This window comes from Anthonomus grandis, chromosome 6, assembly GCF_022605725.1.
Source record: "Anthonomus grandis grandis chromosome 6, icAntGran1.3, whole genome shotgun sequence".
Classification (NCBI taxonomy): Eukaryota; Metazoa; Arthropoda; class Insecta; order Coleoptera; family Curculionidae; genus Anthonomus; species Anthonomus grandis.
Genome location: NC_065551.1, coordinates 12,159,638 through 12,182,798, shown reverse-complemented (window position 1 = coordinate 12,182,798; position 23,161 = coordinate 12,159,638). Strand labels below are relative to the sequence as shown.

At 35.5% G+C, this 23,161-nt stretch overlaps 1 protein-coding gene across 2 annotated transcripts in view; it reads left to right on the top strand.

Annotated features, from left to right (window-relative positions):
- LOC126737349 (macoilin-1) overlaps positions 1-23,161 on the top strand; it is a 134,287-nt gene that overhangs the window by 35,929 nt on the left and 75,197 nt on the right. Inside the window, exons 8-10 of one of the 2 annotated variants that reach the window (XM_050442212.1) lie at positions 9,740-9,855; positions 9,989-10,182; positions 17,588-23,055. In XM_050442212.1, coding sequence (XP_050298169.1) covers positions 9,740-9,855; positions 9,989-10,182; positions 17,588-17,850 — 573 coding nt within the window. In that variant the 3' untranslated portion in view covers positions 17,851-23,055. Of the gene's footprint in view, positions 1-9,739; positions 9,856-9,988; positions 10,183-17,587; positions 23,056-23,161 lie in introns of those variants that run through there. The other variant, XM_050442211.1, reaches the window with a different exon arrangement.

Below are 23,161 nucleotides of genomic sequence, written 5' to 3'. Positions count from 1 at the left end.
ATACGAACTTTGGGTATATCACTCATGAAGGGGGAAAACGGAATTGGTTTCACTCTATGACATCTAAAACATTGGGATAGGACAGAATTTACGGCTCTACCAATAGATAAGATCCAAAATTGCTGTCTTAAAAGATATTGTAAAAGACGTGGACCAGGATGGCCATGATCTTTATGAAACATTTCAATAATTAACGAGGTCAATCGATGATCTCTGGGAAGAAGCATAGGATGCTTGGCATCAAATGGTAAATCAGAATGGCGCAGACGTCCGCCCACCCTGACGACTCCATGGGAGTCCAAAAACGGGGCAAGTTTTCTAAAGGGTTTAGGGGTAGCTAAATTGGTTTTTAGGCATTTAATTTCCTCAACAAAGACTTTGTCTTGGACAGATTTAACAATGATACAAGTAGCTTGATATATCTCATCAGCACTTAAACTTTGGGATAAGGGAAGTGATCTTTTCTTTAGACCTTTATCCCGGAACCGTATACAATATGCTACGATGTGTTGAACAGTTTTTAAGGAAGAAAACCGCTCAAGCAGCCTAATTACAACACATGAATTTTCTGGTATGGTTAAATTACAAGTAACTTTGCGTTCTTCTTGAAGCGCAATCGGATTATCCTTTGGATCGAACTCTAAAGGGGTTGGCCAGAGTTCGTGAGACAACTTTAACCATGGGGGGCCATTGAACCATAACGGATGGTCAAGCAATTGCTTGGGCAACAAGCTACGAGAAAGGCAATCAGCAGGGTTTCCTACACCACTGATGTGAAACCACCTATTGGGAGGAATTCTATCTTGGATCTGCTGAACACGATTGGCTACAAAAGTCTTAAGCCGGGAAGGATGACTTTTAATCCAATACAAGGCTACACTGGAGTCAGACCAAGCATAGATTCTGTCAAATTTAATGGGAGAATTGGTAATCACAAAATGCATCAAATTGGAAAGAAGCAAGGCTGCACATGTCTCCAATCGGGGAACGGATAGAACCTTTAAAGGACACACCTTACTTTTTGCGCATAGTAAATTTACATGTACGTTACCTTCAGAATCAATTTGTCTCATGTATAAGACACCACCATAGGCTAACAAAGATGCATCACAATAACCATGTAATTCAGTGCAAACAGCATCAGAAATAGTTACGTGACGTGGAATCGCAAATGAGGATAATAAAGGAAGTTGCGAGACATACACTTGCCATTGGCTAACGACATCTGAAGTAGGAACTTCATCCCATCCAACGCCTTGAATCCAAAGACGCTGAATAAGGCACTTGGCAACTAATACAACTGGAGCTACAAACCCTAATGGATCATAAATCTTGGCTATTTCGGACAAGATAACTCTTTTGGTGCACTCACGCGCGATTGGTTTTACTGAATAGGAAAATACATCTAACACTGGGTTCCACTGTAACCCCAGAATTTTTAAGGTACAATTGGCATTGTCATTAAAGGAGATATTGTGTTGATGTGATTCAGGCACAAGGGATAACAACTCCTTACAATTAGAGGTCCACTTTCGAAGCTCAAACCCACCGCAAAAGAGTAAATCTGTTAATTGCTTCTGAAGTTCTAAGATTCCTTTAACTGAATGACCAAGACCAATTATATCATCCACGTAAGTTGACTTTAAAAGAATGTCACGAGCAAGGGGGAATTCTTTTCCATAATCCTTGGCTAATTGGTGTAAGGTTCGGATTGCCAAATATGGACTACAATTTAGACCATAAGTGACAGTACACAAGGTATATTCTTGAATAGGGTTTGAAGGATCAAACCTCCATAAAATCTTTTGGTATTTTAAATCTTGTTCATGGATGCCGATCATTCTATACATTTGGCGAATATCGGTGCTAAACACAATGGGGAAAAATCTAAAGGTTAACAAAATGGTAACAATATCGTTTTGGAGTTTTGGACCTGGCAATAAAACATCATTTAAGCTAAGGTTATTAGAGCCTTTTGAGGATCCATCGAATACAACTCTAATTTTAGTAGTTCCACTGTCATCTTTGACAACACAATGGTGAGGAAAATAATATGAAAGATTGTCAGCGGAAGTACAGGGTATCATGTGGTTTTGATCCAAATAATCTTGCATAAAATCGTTATACAAGCTTCGAAGACTTGGATTTCTAATCAATCTGTTCTCCAACAAATTGAAACGTCTCAAGGCTTGATGTCTGGTATCACCCAAGTCAATGTCTGGTTGCTTAAAGGGAAGACGCACTACATAGCGTCCATCAGGTTTTTGAGAACAAGTGGAAACAAAGAAATCTTCACATTTCTGTTCCTCAGGACTCAAGAGAACCTTATCTGGAACATCCTCAAGCTCCCAAAATTTATGCAAATTGATATCAAGAGGACTTTCAACTGGGATGGTACTTGGCACATAGGTACACAATGACACAAATTCATTAGTGGGAGTATTATTGCCACCTATTAAAATCCATCCAAATATGGTTTTAATAGCACATGGACTACCATTGATACTTTTCCTAAAACCTGGGAGAATAATCTCAGAAAACAAAGGAACACCTAGGAGCAAATCTATACCATGGGGTACAGCAAAATTCTTGTCGGCTAATTCAAGACCTCTCAAATGTTTCCACTTGGAGGGATTAATTGGAAAGGTTGGGGTATTTTCACAAATGGAATGCACAACAATTGCTTCAAATTCCAAACATGGGCCAGTTGTGGACAAAACCTTTAGCTTAACCGTACCTAATGACGAAGCTGTAGACATATTGTTTATGCCTTGAATAGGAATTTGGCTAGGTGTAATGGGTAGAGCAAGTTGCTGTACACAAGATAAGGTCACAAAATTAGCCACACTAGCACAGTCAAGCATAGCACGACAAGGAAACAAATCTTGAGAAATATTGTACACTGATATTTCAGCTGTAGCAAACAAAGTAGGTTCTTCATGGGAAAGCACACTTGTCAAGCAAGGCACTACAGAAGTGGCATTAACAGTAGGGGGTTCCTTGAGTTCACTAACATTGGGAACATCATTGATAGGTTGGAAGTGCAGCAAAGTATGGTGTTTCTTGGAACAAATTTTACAAACCTTGGTTCCAAGACATCTAGGAACACTATGAGTCCTGGAAAAACAATTGAAACACATATGCTGCTGTTTAACAAAGGAATATCTTGCTGAAACCTCTGCTTCAATAAACTTGGTACACTTTACAAGGGGGTGTGGACTCAGGTTGCAGAACAAACATTTCTGCTCGGTATTGGTCATATAAGCTTTGGTTGGAACCACTCTTTTAGATCTATTAGGGTCATAAGATTCCTTTTGTTTCGAATTGGATTGAGATACTACTTTGGGTTCATTAAGAAGGACACTATTTTCCAAGGCTTTACATGTTTTGTTTAAAAATCTAGTTAAATCTCCATATCTGGGAATGGGTTTATCACTGCATTCAATTTCAAATTGGGTTTTTAAGGAAGGGTCAATTTTTTGCAATAGCAAATTTAATTTGGTAAAATCCCACAAATCAATTCCTTGCAAGGAATTTAAGGCCTCCATATTTTGGGAAAAGGTAGTGATAAGTCTTCTCAGATCACCGGCAGAGTGAGTTTTGGCTGGAGGTGCATTATATATAGCTAGCCAATAGTCAGTTGCTAGGGCTCTCTTATTCTCAAAACGCTCAATTAAAGCATTAAAAGCCACAGGATAATTAGCTTCAGTTAAGGCAATGTTTCTAATAAGCTCAGCTGCTTCGCCTTGAACAGCCATTTGGAGATGTTGGAATCTTTGTATATCAGAAAGGGATCTTTTCTCATGGACAAGGGTTCGAAATAGATCATAAAAGGCAGGCCAGTCTCTTCTGTTCCCAGAAAAGACAGGGACTTTAATTCTAGGTAGGTCAAGATCATGATCATGATCATCACTTGGCAATTCACTAAAGGAGTGATTGTTGCTTTTGCAGCCACTTTTTGGTACAACATCTACTGGAGGGAGTAACTCTCGAAGCAAGGAATGAACAACATATTTCATTTCATCAAAGGTATTTCCAAGAGAATGTTGCTCATCCTGTTTGTCATCATCAGAGCAAGCTAAAATGTCTAAATGCAAAGTCTCAAAAGAAGAACAAATACTAGGGAAATCCTCAGCGCGGGCTCTCAGTAAATTCAACTTGGAAGGATGGTTTTGACACTCAACAGCCAAATTATATATGGCTTCTAATCGTTTAATATAGGACTGACGCTTCTTTATTAATTTAGCTGCTACTGGCTGATTTGTAGACATGATGGTAACTAAGAATGGTAAATACTAAATAAAATCTCCACAATATGGAATTAATGGAAATTGGTATCCAGACAAATCGTTAGGTTTGTGTATATAACACTGGTATAGACAACGCCGGAATAACGTTGAATATCACAAAGGAATGAAGCACTAATAATTTAACGTTCCACAATAAACGTTAATGGAATGGGGTATCCAAACAAATCGGAAGATTTGTGGATAAATCACTGGTATAAACAACGCCGGAATAACCTTGAATCACAAAAGGGTATATTGGTCGGTAAAAATGAACTTTTATCACTCCAAGAGTTAAAGTTCAAATTTCTATTGGGCAAAATCACAAAGGTAAACAATCGAAAATTGGGTTAGGTAAACAATAACAAAACATTGACGTTATGTCTTGTCACCTGTCACAACAATGGGTTAAAAACTGACCGGTTATCGGTTATTGCAACCGCACATTACTCGGACAAATGGAAATCGATACCAGTGTCATAGGAATGCTACTTGGTCAAGCGTTGTTATAAAAAATGGTAAACAAATGTTTTTTTTAACGGAAATATCTGCGTCTTGCTATGGACTTCAAACCAAGGTTGCGATTAAACACTTTTGGATAGTTAAATAGACTGTAAATTTTAAGGACGATTCGATTTATTTGGCTCGCAAGGATCAAATGTTTGGGGGGCTCCTTTTGGAAAGGACAAATAATAGGTATTGAAGGACCAGCGTGAACTTCACACGCAAAAGAAAATAAGAAAAAGAAAACAATTACAAATTTACGGCGTCAATAACGACTTACCTGACACTCGATGAATTGGTATACTGTAGAACTGTAGATTAGATGGTTGGCCGGCCAGTTTTCTCAACACACACGCTATTCTATGTTTCGATGCGTATCGTACGATGGTACCGATCAAAAAGCCCGTCTCTCGCGGGAGGAAGCGTGCACCTGTCCAAGCCATCATTGACGCATGCACGCGGATATGGATTGTTATTGGTCAATTAAAATAATCAATACTTCTAACAAAATTGGCGGTGCATTCAAATACCCTTTAAATTTGCCAATTCCATTGAATTTTGCCAACACATTGTATTAATGGATTTATTTGGACGCTTACGTCTATTCTGAGGCTATGGGAATATTTATTAAATATATTTAATTGTAAGTTTCTTTTTACTAGCCGTTTAAATCAGGATCCTATTGAAAACTTATTTTCAGTAATAAGGAATAGGTGTGGATACAATCCAACACCTTCGGTTCAACAATTTAGGATTTCTTTGCAATACAATATTAATGTAAGTTTACAAAATGCATTGGAAACTGGAAATTGCAAAGAAGATATTCAAGATTATTTAGATTGTATTGAACTAAATGAATGTGAAGAAGATAACTTAAACAAAGTAGTTATTACTTCTTCATCTTCTTCTTTTCCTAACTGCGTTAAGATCAAAGGCACAATTTCAACTTTTGTAAATGATAATGTTAATATTACTACGAATAATTGTAATAAAATAAATTTAGAAACCTGCAGTAATGTTTACGTGGCTGGATATTTCGCCTATAAGATTTAAAAAAAAGTAAAGTGTGAAAATAATTGTGAAGATTTTTTATTAAAAAGCGATAGAGAAATAAGCGATGATAAGGAATTGTTTTTACTTAATAAAGATTATGCGTGTATAAACAATATTTCTAGTTTAAAATGTCCATCAGATACGTTTTTTACTTTATCACAAAGTTTTATGAATAAATTTGTTAAACTCTTCGACAATTTAAAGTTGGCTAATAACATTTTTAAAACAATGTATATGTTCTTCTTAAATGAAATAGATATACATGCTATTAATTTATGTCCGCGACACATTGAACAATTCATTAAGTTGTTCTTAAAAACTATGATTTACAAGCAAATAAAATGGGAAATCGAAAAATACCACAAGTTAAATCAAAAGAAAAAACAACAAAAATTAAAGAAGCCACATAGAAAAATTCGGATTCTTTCTATCAAATAAAACATTATAGTTATATATGTACTTTGTAATATTTCAAAAAAATGTTTTTTTCTACTTCCGCGCGCAAAGTATTTAATCACTCTCTTTAGTTTCATGGTAATCAAAAAAATTAGATACTGTAGCAATCATATCCAAACATCATTAATTCACAAGCTTATAATTTTTTTTCTATGCAAAATGTTTTAAAAAAATACGAATGAAAAAACAATAAATTATTGGCTCTGAAAGCAAAAAAAAAACAAAGATTTTTATTATACCATAATGGTTTGGTTTTTTTTTGTTAGTTGACATATAAATTAAATTTGGCTTAATAATTTTAAATTTCTTTACATTAAAATATTTTAATTAATTTATTTATTACACATTAAAATATTTATGTATCTGGGTACGTACATTTTTAGAATGTTTTTACAAATTTTATTATTAATTTGAAATATTATAATAATAAAATAAGAAATCCTTTTTAATGATATTATTATTACTATATTTGTAATTCTTCTGTATAAGAATCAATAATATACTTGTTACGTAAAGAACTATTATATTTATAGTAGAAGTTAAAATATAATTTTCTGTTTAAAATCTTTGTATGTATAAAGTATAATAAATATAGTAATATAGACTGTTTTGGTTTTTGTAATAAATCAAATTAGTTTTTAAATGTTTCAAAGAAATTAAAATTTTGAGTAATAGCTTAATTGCATTTTTATTTACGCCTGTATATTAATTTTATTATATTAAAATTAATGTTAGTCTTAAGTACCTTACGATATATACTGTATATAATTTTATAGAACATAAAATTTAGGTAAAAGCGCGACCGATGCGTACAAAACAGATAGGTTTAAGAGCCCCGAATTACAATTCAGTTCAAAATATACCAGAAAAAAATTAATGATTCTAACACAGATGTAAATAGCTCCGCACGGATTCTATTATATGAATGTATTAAATAAGGAAGAGCCAGTGTTAAAACTCCCCTACATGCCTTCCATCCGTCGTTGAAACGCGTAATAACCAGAACTGCATCATTTCGCCGCATGGTGTCGCCTAGTCCCGGCACGCTGAAGCGAGCGAAGGTGGTCACGATATTATACACTGTATTTGCGTATCTTCCTATTATTCAATTAACGCTTCTACGCTGTTGTGTATCGTCTGCATACCTTTGTATGTCACAATTTCTTACACACCTATCTATATCATCCGTAAAGTAGCGGATAAATTCAATAAAAATGAAATGGAATATTTGTGAAAAAATACCCAAACCCGTCGATTTTAATATTTGGTTTAGGGTTTCTTTATGTGGAAAATAAATATACTCAAAAAAAAGATATGACGCCAGCAATATGTTTTTTAAATGGAAACCACAATTTTTAATGCAGAATCAGAAAAAAACGATTTTTTTACAAAGGATATGCTACAAATAACATAAGCCTAAACAATTTTGAACGAAAAATGATAAAATGTGAAATTAAAGAAATACCTATCTAAATTAAATGTTCCATTTGGGGCACCGTTAACAACCTGACAATAACCAAGGTGATTTAATAATTCTTTTTGAACGTTGTCAATGACATCTGGAGTAATATTTCTAATTAATTTTCTGGCGTATTTGTTCTTTTAAATCTTCTAAACTTGCTGGTTTAGTAACATACACTTTACTTTTTAAGTATCCCCATAAAAAGTAATGTGTGGCGGGACTCCATCTTGCTGAAAAAAAAGATTACGTTGGTGCACGTCGGGTTCTTCCAAGACCGGATACAAAGTTGTTAGAGCGGGGATAAGATCATCAAAAAAGTAAGGTTCTAAAACTCTTCATTCCACTATACCGCACCACACATTGACTTTTTGAGGGTGTTGTGTATGACATTCTGTGAACCAATGAAAGTTTTCGGTCGCCCAGTCAGATTGCCCTTTATTTGCCAAATTACTCCACCACCATTAAGAGACATCCAACTCCAAGCATCTGAAAATCGTCCACTTCGGGGTCTCTGACAAACATATTTAGGATCGTATCGGGTGTTATCTGGACGATAAACTTTTGCTCAGCCCGAAATTGTTGATTGCCAAGTCTTTTCGTCCATAAAAATAAGATCGTTCCAGAATTCTCAGGTATAAAAAATGGTCAGAAATATCGAATAATCTATTAAAAACTCGCGTGTCGAATATACAGGGTGGCGCATCGAAAACTACCCGAAATACATTACAGGGAGGAATAGAATTTTTCTTCAAAATCAAAACATACGTCAAGTTTGTGTGGGTGGGGGACAATTTTTGATGTCAAAAATTGTCAACGCAAGTCAAAACTGGGCTCTTCTTTGCTCTTGTAATCTATAGCTTCTCTAGAAGATCCAGCTTTTGCCCTGGCAGTCAATTATGACCTGTTGACAATAAATGATTAGAAAACGCTGACTTCGTCTTGACATTGTTGGTGTCTTTAAACTTGTTTACCAGACCTAGATGTATTTGTACCCTTGTTGAAATTTTCCTCCCAGACCGTCCCACATAAATTGCAGGGCAATCGGTACAATGCAAACTATAAACTCGCGATTTCGAAAGCGGATCTGGCTTATCCAACGGACCAGATTTCTTTTTAAGGAATTAGAAGTTTTAAAAGCGATTGGGATATTAAAAGATATAATTTATAAAAAGATAAAAGAATTTTGCCACCTGTTGGGATATACCTCCAAAGTAAGTTAAACATCTGAAATTTTTGTTATAAAGTTCCGTTAACTCCTGATGCACAATGTGGTACGAAAGTTTGTATACTTATTAAAAAATAGTTTTTTGAAACTTAATAGAGGGAAGTTATTGTTGGTTGCAATGGATTGTATTATTTCGTACTGTTTTTTAAAGACTGCATTGGAGAGAGGTAAATTAAATAATCTATAGATAAGAGAGTTAAAAGCAGCAACTTGTGTTGGCCAGGAAAAAGGGAATTAAATTGGATAATATTATACGTTGGGGATGGTTTTCTGTGCACTTCAAAAGTTATCCTATTGTTATACCTAGTTAGAAGTAAATCCAAAATGTCCCAATAAGACTTTTCCAATCTTAGCGATCAAAAAGTAAGTCTTTCCAGTCCCCAGACTTGAATATTTTTTAAGGTTTAAAACTCCATTAGTACCTTTATAGAATACCTTTGCGACGTTTACTTAGAAGATGTCAGACAGTCTCGAATGGCAATGTGTATTAGTTTAATTTTTTTACTACATATAAAGTTTCCATACTCTGCGTATAAAAAAGTAATCGAAAATTCAGGTTTGTTATCAGCTTGATTAACAAGTTAATTTAAATTATACAGTATATAATCAATAAAATCACAAAATACTAAGCAATTGACTGAACCGGCGAGTTTATTACTTTTTAGTATGAAAAGTACTCCTAATTTAAAAAATATTTGGCTTAACTCCAAAAACGCAATTGACAGTTTAACACACAATTAAATTTTCTTACAGCTAACGGCGCAGCAGTCTTCCAGAACGGAGTGCACCGATTTATGTAAATCGCACCGGCAAAAACTCGAGAACGAGTTGACCGAATGTCGGCAGGCCCATCGATGGTCTGAAGACAGGTACATTATACATAAATACTTATAGACCAAATAACACTGCTCTTACAGGTGAATTTTAATACTATTCTAAATCTCTTTTTTATCACTTTTTTAAATGCCTTCCGCACCAAAAACAAAAAACGTTCGGTTTCAGGTATAAATCTCTCGACTTGGAAAAACAAGATTTGCTGGAGAAGGCGCGTAAGTCGGAATTCCTTATGGAGGCGCTCACGACGGTCCAAGAGAAAAATACGCATTTACAAAACGCCCTGTCGGCGGAAACAAGGATTAAGTTGGACCTGTTTAGTGCACTCGGGGACGCCAAAAGGCACCTGGAGATCAGTCAAAGTAAGCCTTCGATCTTAATTTTTTTTATGAATAATTATCTGTGAAACCAAAAAAAATCATTTCAAATCGTGTCAACAAATTGATTTGATATAAAACTTATCAGATGTATTAGTTGACGCAACCATTATTTTTAAATCCAAGGTTTTATTCTGGGTAAAATTCTATTTACAGTTAAGGGTTTAACTGGTGTTGATAATGCCGCGTTTTAATGAAATTTAGAATTTTATTCAATATGGAAGCAAAGTCGGAGCTTCAAAAACAAGTTTGTAACTTGTCAAATCACCGAATCCTTAAATAACCGAAGATCTACAGTCCGTAGAATTTGTAGAAAAAAGTTAAAGGTATAGTGGTTATCGGCAAGATTCCCAGATCTTACACCACAGCTTTTTTGCCTGCAGTAATTTAAAATAACGGAATAAATAGAATTATATACAAATCCTCAATATTTAATGAAATGAACCTCCTAATGCGAAAGGTATTAGTGACCAAAAATACCCAAGTGAGGATTTTTGTTTGGTAAAGTGTTGTAATAAGTAGGCTCGTCCAAACACCGCGGATAAGGTCTTAATTTTTAAATCAATTTTATTCTTTCTGCAGAGTATCCTGGAAAATGTGGGAAATCTGTCGGATTCAGGTATATAAAAAAATCCTATAGGCCCGCCCTACGAAGATACGGCCCCTTAAAGCCGCCGCTGGAAATTAGTTTTTGTTGAATAACTTTTAAAGTACTTGATATAATTTAATAAAAATGTTAGGTAATCAACATTATTAAGGACCTCTAAAAACGGAGTCCTGAAAACATATTTACTTTGTTTACTTTACCCAGGTACATTATAATGCTTACATTTTTAACACCCTGCATGATAAAGACTCTGCAATAATAAATATGGATATCTTGAATGTTAAACTAAAAAAAAATGCACTCTTGGTCATTACCGATAATGAACCGTTTTGGAGAAAAAAAAATATTTAAGGAATCATTGTTTTATTTTAATTAAGAGGAACCATGATATGTTCTTTTTTCAGTTATGTGACCGTTATTCAAACAACAGAGAAGTTCCATTTTAAGTTGTCTAATCTGAAAAAGTATATGTTGTTAAGTAGTGTGGTTCTTAAAAAACAACCTGAAAAAGAATGTAAACGAAAATGTTTCTAAACGCACCATTTTTGCAAACGTTTCTATGGCACACAATAAACAAATACCTATCTTTCCAAACTTTCTATCTTTCACGTTGTAAATACATTGATCCTTTATTTCGATAATAATTTATTGATTTTTCGATTTCTTGGTGAATTTAATTTGAATTAAGTCAAAATATGGAATTCACGTTTATTGAGTATGCAGATGTGCATCTTATATATGCTCTTGCATCTTGCAAGCCATTGAAAGCAAAAAAGTTGAATGAAGAAAGATTTCCTAATCGCACTATTCCAAATCAAAAGACATTCCAACGAATTGACCAACGTCTAAGGGAAACTGGTAGGCGATTCCACTGATTAAGGTGGTATTCTTGACTTCTTTATTGTAATTTTAGAAAGCTTTGGGAAAAAAAGTACTGATGCTTAGTCAGAGAAGAAAAGTACGTTCGGTACCATTGAAGCAATTTATTTTGGATGCTGCAGCTGATAGTCCTTCGACGACCACTCGAAAATTAGCTGCTTAGCTTAATGCACTAAAAACAATACTACATAAAGTACAAGAACAGTTGTTATACCCATCTCATCTACAAAAAGTGCACGAACTCACTCGTAGAATACAGATCGCGAACTGGCTAGCTATTAGATCAGCGGCGAACTACTAATCCAAACTTCATTAGCATTATTCTTTTTACCAATGAAGCTGGGTTTACCAAAAATGGTATTGTGAATTTACATAACTCGCATGATTGGGCTGATGGAAATCCTCATGCCGCTGTTGTTTCTTATCATCAACATCAGTTCCAAATCTCCGGGCATGGATGGATTATATCCATGCCTTTTGCAAAACGCGTTAGAAGTACTAACCCCACACATAGTCAGACTATCCAGGACCTCCCTTGCTCTATAAGGACTGGTTAAGGCGACAAGTGAAAGTCGTCTTCATTCCGAAACCCGGAAAAAGCGATTTTACAGATCCCAAATCGTACCGACCTTTCAGCCTTACCAGCTTGCAGAAGGCGATGGAGAGGCTGATTGATCGGTACCTTAAGGAAAGCATCCTGGTCAAAAAATCACTGCATGTGCACCAATACGCCTATCAGGCGGGCAAGTCCACCGACCTGGCCCTACACCACCTCGTGAGGAAGGTAGATAGTGCTCTGGGTAGTGGCAAGGCCTGCCTGGGTGCGTTTCTAGACATTGAAGGGGCGTTCGACAACACCCCTTTCGCAATAATCTGCGAGATTGTCAGAACGTTGGCGGCTGGGGGCTGCCCGCAGGGAGGAGTATTGTCCCCTACCTTGTGGTCAACAGCCTAATATATCTTTTAAACAATGCTGGCCTATACACACATGGCTACGCTGATGATCTGGTAATCCTTTGCCCGGGGAAAGACGCCGTCTCAATGCGAGGCCCTATGATGAGAGCCCTACGTTTGGTGGACATACGGTGCCTCTCGGGGGTCTCAGGATTAGCCCCAAAAAAGCAGAGCTCCTACTATTCACGAGGAGAATTATCTTTGGCACACCCCCTGTTATATCTCTAGGTGGCGTGCAGCTGCATTACTCCAGGACAGTTCGATTTCTGAGAATCAAGTTAGATTCCAAACTCTTCCGGTACGATCATGCAGACTCCAGAATCAAGAAGGCCACCCGCGCGCTATGGGCCTGCAAAAGGGCGTTCGGCAATACCTGGGGTCCGTCCCCTAAGATCCTCCACTGGATCTACTCGCGCATTGTGAGACCCCTTCTTACATACGGGGCTATCGTTTGGTGGCCATGTACGGAGAAAGCGAAAATTTATGCTTAACTGGACAGAGTCCAACGTCTTGCATGTCTCAGCATAACGGGTTCCATGCGAACGTCGCCAACTAGAGCGCTTGAGACTCTGCTGAGCCTTCCGCCTCTGGACCTCGTTGTGTAATTCGAGGCAATGAGGACTGCGTACAGGCTATACGTCCTCGGCGAACTCCGTGCTGGCGAGACCGGTCGCGCAAAAATTTGATCACGGGCCATACAGGAATGTCTGAATCTCCTTCTGATGGGCAGTGACTGCATGGCTCCAGTGACTGTGGTCTGCGAGGGATTCGTGACGCACATTGCGGGCAGAGAGGAGTGGCAGCATTCCAACAGACCTGCATTGCTAAATAGGGGGACCATCTGGTACACAGATGGCTCCAGAATGAATAACAGACCTGGATCACGGCTTTGTGGTGGGATCCCACATACCAGTAGGGCATACTCGCTGGGGGAGACGCCACTGTCTTCCAGGCCGAAGGATTCGCTGTATTAAAATGCTAACAGAAAATCCTAAGCTGCGGACACCGTAATACAGTCGTATAAATATGCTTGGACAGCAGAGCGGCCATTGAGGCTATCACGGCCGCAAAGGTAAGCTCCAAGCTTGTACTAGAGTGCATAGAATGTGCCGATGGGGCCGGAACCCATAATTGGTATGGCCAAATGCGTGGACAAGTTGACCCACCGAAGATGGTCCGACTCCCCTGGTATGAGACAGGCCAAAGCGCACATATGTGGGCCCTATGCCTGTCTCACCAAACATCTACTATGTCTAAAAAGACGCGAACTTCGGCTAGTGACAGGTCTTTTAACCGCACACAGTGGCACTTAAAGAAGCCATCTCATACCATAGGTATTGTAGCCCACTGTTTCGACAATTTCATTTCATTTCATCAGTTCCAATCAATTAATATCTGGGCAGGATTTCTTGGAAATTTTTTGATTGGGCCATTCGTATTACCGCCACGATTGAATGGAGAACTTTATTTAGAGTTTCTTTAGAATAATCTTCTAGATTTAATAGAGCATTTGCCACTTGCGATCCGCCGAAATATGTATTTATGCATGATGGAGCTCAACCTCATTCCAGCGTTGCTGTAAGGAACCACCTGAATAACGTTTTTCCAAACCCTTGGGTACGTTGTCTGGCCTCCTCGGTCTCCCGATCTAACGTCATTGGATTTTTATCTATGGAGTCACCTCAAAACCTTAATGTATTTAACTCCTGCCGATACTCGAGAGGAACTTTTTTAGAGAATCAGGATACATTGTGATGTGTTTAAACAATAAATTTTTTTAAACAATTTCGTTAAAGTGCCTGTAGAAGAACACTGCATTTTTGTCTGTCACATCGCTGAAAAAAGCACATCGCAGAACATATAATGGTTCTTTTTAATTAAAATAAAGCAATGAATCCTTAATTATTTTTCTTCTCCAAAACGGGTAATTTTATCGATAATGACCAAAAGTGCCTTTTCTTTAGTTTGAGGTTCAAGCTATCCAAAGTTAAATTTCACAGTCTTTATCATAAAGGGTGCTAAAAACTTAAACATTATAATGTACAACCTAGTCCGCCTCTGGTAAAATAAACAAGGTGTTTTAAGGTCTCTATTTTAAGAGGTCCTTGATCACGTAAATATTTCAGAAATCTGAAAATAAAAAACTCCTGGCTAGATTTCTCCAGCAATACTCGAAGATGTATTAACAATTTTTCAACGACTTTAAGCGCAATATTGCCATTATGTTTTTCGCGATTGGAATTTGGAGAAATACGAAGTTCGGACACCTCATAATGATACATTTCTACCGTATTTAAGTGTATCCGAGGAGCTTTTAAATTACATTATCTCAGGTAGGCGAGTAATACACCTTTTGTGCCTTATATGCTGAGTAACGGCAAATAGGGTCATTGATATACAGATGTAATATGATATAATAAGCGTAGTATACCCAAATTTAGAATCAGAATTTTAGCTCTGATTGACGCATCAAAAATGATATTGGAATGAATATGTTTTAATTCCTCCGAACACTCAAGCAATTAAAGTTAATATTACATTTTCCAATACCAACAAAATTATCTTTTCGTCACTAAATCACTTTAAGTTTTAAGTGATCTAGTTCAATAATTTATTTGTTTCTAGTTTAAATTCTCATGTAGAGGGATTCTAGTGTGATCAAAGTAAATTTCAGAAAGTATCTTTAAGAGTACACTCTAAATAAAGTATACCGTAAAACACAATGTCAACAAACAAAACACATTTAGCATGTCAGTTTTGATATTATCGGTATTTGATTTTCATTGTTTTTTTAATTATAAGTGGTCCATGAGGAAAACTAGAAAAGAATAACGAGTATCTCTTCCCCTTGCTGTTTTATGCATCAAGGTTTTTGCATATTTTTTTACATTCCAGTAGTGACGTCTGTACATCGATACTAAATATTTTTAAACAAAAAATGATAGGCCACTGGTTTTTTCAAAAAAAAAAAAAAAACAAGTAACATTCCCATTTAATCTGGAGCAAATTCGGCCTCTAGTCTTTTTTACGTACGAGGCACCGTTTCCGAGTATATAAATAAAACACCTCAAGCATGAAGAAATCGGTAAAATTTGATATGATCCATAATAATAAGTACAATACACACTCAAATACATATTTAAAAAAGATGTTCGAAATATGACCATTTTGCTGAATAAAACATAATTCAGATCCATGTCTAATAAATCCAATAGTAGCAGCTAAATTTCAATTTCTTAATTCCTCCCAAGCATTTTGATTGCATTTCTCGACACTTATTTATAATACATACTAAGGCTTATTTTGAAGCAGAATATGTGGTTAAAATTTCTTGGTTGAGATCTGGACCACCACAGTATATGTGTGTACAGTGTACCAAATTCGAGCCTCACCATTGGGATCTCGTAAACTAGAAGAGATACGAACGAGGTCGGTTAAATTGAGGCAAAGTTGCGCCATTTGGTGCTCATTAAAACACCCTTTTGATGTTTCAAAAATTCCAAATACTTTCAAAGATATTTGGAAAAAACCGAATAATCGCGATTTCATTTTTATTTTTTTACGACTCTATTTTGTTAGACCAAGGCTTAACAATGGAAGACGAGTCGAGCCCGAAGAGGAACAAATTATCTTAGACATTATAAGTTTTAAAATCATTGCAGAGTAGAAAGTAAAATGAATAATTTTAAATTATTTTTAAGACAAATAATAATCCTCGAGCTTCAATTAGAGTTTTCTCAAACGAAGTGGCACTACCGCGAATGACAATTTGGAGAACTTTACATAATCGTGGATATAAACGTTACAAACTTCATATTAGTCAAACACTAACTAAGACCTGGCGATGCTGAGAGACGCTTAGAATTTTACTGGCTGCAAGATAAAGTTAATGAAGATGTCGGCTTCCTAAATAAAATTATAGTGACAGATGAATGCAGTTTTTCAAAAAATGGACTATTTAATAGACATAACGAACACTATTGGTCAATAGAAAACCCAAGGCAGAATCAAGAAGTAATACTTCAGGGGCGACAATCATTTAATGTATGGGTCGGTATGTGGCTCCGCCCGCTAGAAGCCCCGACCTAAACCCTTTAGATTACATTCTTTGGGGATTTTTTCAAAACCGTCTTTTACAAAATCTTGAAGTCTTACGCCAAGACCTAACAAGGGAGATCAGGGCTATCCCCGCAAGGACTATTCAGCGTGGATTATATGACTAAGCAGGCGGATTACTATTTGAATATTTGCTTTTGTTGTGTTATTATATTGTGTTATTGTATTATTATATTATTGTGTGTTATTGTTGTGCTTTAGTTGTATTTTGAACCTCTTTTTATGTTAGTGTTTAAGCTTTTTTCATTAATGCGTTATTGCGTGTTGTTTGTTTTTAATCCCATTAAAAATATATTTTTTGTCATTCTCTTTAACACGAGTTCTTATGGAAATATCCATTAATATATAATTTTTGAATAAGTGCGATACATCGTTGGTTTAGAAACAAAAGGGGCTCTTAAAATCCGTAATAAAAAATTCAGGGCCGTATTTAAAAAAACAAACTTAATGATTATAGCTTAAATACGAAACGTCGGTTTGAAAATCTGACGACACCATGTTGTAAAATGGAGAAAGTAGCAATGAGAATGTCTAATTTATTTTGTTATATCTATTCAAATAGAGTCGTAACGAAATAAAAATGAAATTGCGAATATTCGGTTTTTTCCAAATATCTAATAGGTATTCGCAATTTTTGAAATTTCAAAAGGGCATTTTAATGAGCACCAAATTACGCAACTTTGCCTCAATTTAACCGACCTCGTATCTCTTCTAGTTTACGAGATCCAAATGGCGAGGTTCGAATTTGGGACATCCTGTACATATTACAAAACATCGACCTAACCACCAATAATCAACACGAACGAATTTATTTGTGTGATATTCTTCTTTCAGGTGCGAATCGAGCGCAAGAAAAAGAAATCGACGAGCTAAAAAGCAAAATCGCGCAGGTGCTCGCGGTGATGCCGAACGACACGTTCGGGACGGGGCCGGGAGGGTCCTCGAGTCCCGTCAGCGGCGGGGGAACGCATCACCACGTGTCCCGTGTCCGATTGGCCGAGAGCCCGCCCGCCTCCCTCTCGAAACTCGACCCAAATGCCACGGCCTACACGCCTAAAAACCCGAACGGGACACTCGTCGCTTCTACAGAGGCCTGAACACGTTTTTTTTTTTGGTTGGATTTCGACCCGTTTTTAATTTCCCGATCCCATCCCCCCTCACTTCCTCTTTTTAATTCGTATTGAAAACGATGTCGAGTTTTGTTTGTCCAGGGACGACCGGGCTCTGTAGAATATTGTTTTTTTTGTGCTCATGCTCATGCCTTTTGAGTTCAGTTTTTTTTTTAGTGAGAAAGGGTGGGGTTTGATCGACTGTTGGGGAGGGGGGTGTTTTTTCGGTATTCCTGTGAGAGGCTTCATTTAAACACTCTAGATTCTTGTACTAAAGATTCAAGCAATGTATGCGGTTGTTTTTTATGTTTGCACCCACCTACAGGGAATACCATAAAGATTTTTTTTTTTTTAAACAAACATACATTGGTTTTTTCTCGATTATCGAAATAAAAAAGTCAAGCGTCCTTTTCAATGGAATTGATATTATTGATTTTCAATATGACAGTCATAAGCTTCAATAAACATAAAATAGATTTTTCTGGTTTCCTCATTCCATTGGAAATAAAATCTGGATAATCACTGTTGAGAACAAAATATTTATTTCCACTTTTTTGGGATATTTCCATAGGAAAATATCTCGAGGACTTAAATCAGCGCTATTTGCCAGCATCTCCATGTCTGCCTACCCAAAGATCATCATCTAATTCCTTGGCAAGTCGATACATTTTCCAAGAGTACTAAATTAAAGTTAATTATTCATTCTCCTCGTTAAAAAAAAAAACTAATGGTTTTAGTAACTGGGTTATCCTGGAATACACACCACACATGCTCCTGTATTTTTAGAGATTATATTTTCTAATGCATCCTCTTTCATGCCGTCTAAATCCTTTTAAAAGTAATTTTCCTTAAATGCAATAAATTCGAATATATGCTCACAATATTAACTTTTGAGTTCTGCACTGGCATAAATTTGTAGGGGCGATATTTCTGTGACTCTTGTAAATACATTTCAGAGTTTTTAAATCGAAATTTTAATAAAGACATGTTTTACACATTAAGATAATAATTATAACTTATTAGGATAATAATGAGACCATCAAGAAAATGACACCCTCGCCCGTAAGCCAACCTTTCCAAAATAGAAACCACAAAATATCACATTGACTTTTATGCAATCGACGGCAAAATGTAAATACAATAGAAAAAACCAGCGGCATTCAAAAATGTGTGTTTAATAAGCTAGAGCTTGGATTATTCAAAAATGGCTTAACATACTACATATTCAAAATAAAAATATATTTCGTCACTTGTTATTGTCCAAAGATAAAAAGTAGAAGTCAATCAACATTTTTAAATTTTTGTTTTTTTCTTCTAATGCTTCATGGTAACCGCCTGTACATAGAGGTGCGAAAATGAAAAATAATCCTGTACTTACATAATAGTACTTTTAAAGCGTATCTCATTACTATTAAAATACACCGTTTCGAATATTTAAATCAAGATATATTACAATTACTTTAAGACCAAAACTTCCCTAAATAATCTTAAAATAAGATTCTAAGGACCTACGTTTTTAAAGAATTCATTTTTTTATAATACTGTAGTCTTAAGGAAAAAGGTCTCAAAACCCACCTAAAACTCCATAATCTATATCTACGGCAATATTCCAGGTTACCGCAAAAGCATCCTCCCCACAACCAACGTAACGCTTTACTACTAATAACCAAAAAAAAATGAAAAAAATCTTGTTTGAATAGCGGTTATTTATTTGTTTCGAAACTTATTTGAACAAGACGGTGTACAGTGTAAAAACAACAAACAATTCTTGCCGATATGGGTTTTACGCATACGCGTAATATTAATATATTAACTTTATACCATAATTTTTTTTTGGAAAATTAAACGTATTTCGGGGGTGCAACTGTACGTTCGCACCCCGAGAGTTATCTGTCGTCCAACAAGGGCAGTATTAAAACCCCCGAAAGTGTTCAGTTTTTATTCTTTTTTTTTTAATTTGCTAGTGATGCTCGTTTGTTTTAGTAGGATGGTTTGGTTATTGGAACGCGTTATGGGTCAAGGAGTTTTTCTGTTTATTTGACGAAGCTGTTTATGAGTTTATAACGGTTTTTAGAGAGAGTGTATTACTGTAGATTCTCTTAAATAAATCCGGACCAAAAATGTAATTTTTTAAGGAGAAGTTTGAATAAAAAAATGTAATTCTACATGGAAAAGGGGCAACATTTTTCACAGGACATTCCCAAATTATTAAAAATTCAATTTATTCACAAGAGCAAAAGTCTTAACTTTCTGGATACCCCCGTGTATACATACCTCTGTGTGTACATAAAAAAAAAACAATGAACAAATACACTTCTTTTCTTAATTTTTATTTTTGTGATATTTTTTGTAGGGTGGAGGAGGGTAATAAGGCTCACTGAATAAAAATATAAACGCACATATTGTTTAATAATATACAAAACAAACATTCATGAAAATCGTAGAAAAAACAATTTCTATGTATCAAAAAATTAAACTGAGCTTTATTTTTCGAATGAGCTGATAATAAGAAAAAAAAGAATTTATTTGGAACATATGGGGCATATGAACTCATCGTCGTCATCAAGAGCCAAGTTACAACATTCTTCGCCAACACAAATTCGACACAGTAGTTGTTGAGCAGTTTGACAAAAGTAACAAAACCACGGACCCAATTCTTTGTTTTTGGGAGTTTTTCACCTATACTAGTGATTTACAGTTCTAAACAAATCTTAAGTAACGCGTTGTTTTATAATTAAAAGCTGATTTTATTACGATTTTTCTGACAAATCGGGACTCTTCAGGAGTATGAACGAAATTTTCTTATGGCCTGACTTTTGTCCTTGTCTCTTACTTTGAGATTGTTTCAAACCTAGTGGTTGCGTTTCTGATAATTGCTGCTTATGATTTAATCGTAGCCTTATAATTTATTTCGACAGTTTTTTAACTTAGCTTCAGACAATCAGCAACAAATAAATTCCAATTTAATTGGAACTAAAACAACAATCTAACCTCACATTACTAGAAACAAATAGCTTACCAAACTGTCTTTCAGATTAAGAATACTTTATAATTGGAGCTGTATTGTAAGTCCTTTCCTTAATATAATTTTTAAAATGTCTTCACACGATATCCTTTTGCACACAAAATTATTTAAAACATCACACATGCTTCGAATGCATGGTCCAGTTGGATTTGATCCGACTTATACAGATAACTTAACGGCGGCAAAGCAAATTCGACAGATTTCAGGCCGCAAATTTAAATATGTAGCTTATTTATCTATACCTACAGAGTTTGCCTTAAGTATTAAGAGAAAAAACGTTTTATTTTTTAAATAAAAGTTGACTGGCTTCTTTTCGATCATCTTTTGGAATTAGACCCCGAAAAACAACCGCTTTAAGCACTAAGTTTAAATATTTTTCAATAGAACACCTTGTATATTTTTTTCCAAAACGAAAGATGTTTTTTTTACTGTTAAAAATAGGTAGTGCGTCAACATTTCGTTAAAGGTAGCAAATAAAATCTAGTCTCCCTCCATAGTAAGCAAATGTAGATTATTAACATGTTTCGAAGATAAAGATGCCAAACATATCCGCATCCCTTTTTTTGAAAAGATCTATATAAAAGTCAGGTCCTGACTTTCATATGCTGATGATCTTGAATGAAGTGGCTCTACTTCTGGTGATTATTCTTCAACAGATGGGTGGATGGGGATAGCCTTTTAGCCACTTCAGCTAATCACTCTTTTTCGCCTAGCATTTCATTATAAACTAAACCATCTATTAAATTCCACGAAGAATTGAGGATATGCAAATAGACGCACATATCCACTGCAATGGCATCAAGCAAATAGCGAGTTTCAGCTCCAACTTTAGCGTAGTGGTCCTGTCCAGAATGAAAACTCGTCTCAAGGTAGAACCAGGCGGATGTAGCACGTCGCCAATACCTCCAAGGTGACAATTAAATTCTTGTTGGCATTTCGAATCCGTCATGGTGGGTGATTAATAAAGATGAGGTCAATACCTTTGTTTGCTTGGTACGTTTCACGTCTAGAAATGGGTTGTATCCTTAATTAGAGAAAGTAAGTCGGCTCATGCCACTGTAGCTGATACTCATCCATTGGGAAAGTGAGGGCCTTGTTCACAAACCTAGATATTTTATATGTGGACTTCCGTTCTTCACTAATATAGATCTAACTGGTTACATATTTGCCGTTAAATTGATTAATTACAGCTAGTAGTCGGCCTTTAATTTTGAATATATACTTAAAAAATTAAATGTATGCCAAAAATATATAGGGTGTTTTAATAAAAAATAACTTAATAAATGTATTAGTAAAGACCCAATTTAAATTCTTCATAAATCTAATTATTGCTTTTGTAGAATTTGTGTTTCTTGACCGATAACGCCAATCATGAACCGAACCGTTGTGAACTGAAAATTTAACAATTTCTAGTCTTCGCTAATGAAAACTCCTTTATTTAGTTTAAGATTGATTATCTATTTTTTTATAATGTTGTAAATACTTTGGTAAATAAAAATCGCTGACGAGCGATTGACAATCTAATTTTTTCAAACTGGCTAGTTATATCCCAGTGGTTTGTTTATTATGGAATTTCCCTAAAAATAAAAGTGCCGTTTTTTAAGAAAAAAAAAACACTGGCAAAACCGACCGATAATTATTCCGAGTGATGGCTCTCTAAGACTAAAAAAACGGATTAATGCCAGTGTTGCTACCTTTATTTTTGTACTGTTAATCTCATTTGTTGTGATATAGTAAGGGTTTGGGTTAGTTTTTAAAATCTTTTTAAGGATGTAATTTTTTTGTTTTATGGGTTACAGACAATTTAATTGTTTTCTGACCAGAGTCACTACAGAGCACAATGTAGGTAAAATTATATACCAGGGGTTTGCTGCTGCTATTCAGTTGGTATTGATCTCTCCGTTTTCCTTTTTTTTATTCATACTCATTGCTACTGTCAAGTCCAAAATGTGGATCTCTTGTTAACGCATTTCTTTATTTTCCTTTTTAAGAATGAAAGTTTAAGTTCCTTTAAATATTTAGTATAAAATGTTTTTCGTTTATTATTATATTGGGTTTTTTTCGAACGAAAAATGTAACAACTCGACGCGTTGTACCGAGAGCGAGAAATAACATGCAGTCGACATACACACTGTACTTAATATATTTTTTTATTGTTTTGAAGTTGAGCCTTTTTGTTTTATTTTGAATATAAGAAAATTGAAAGTCTGGCCTTCAATTGGTTTTATTTTAAATCCAATCCCATAACCCTATAATAATTAGTCTATTATTTGT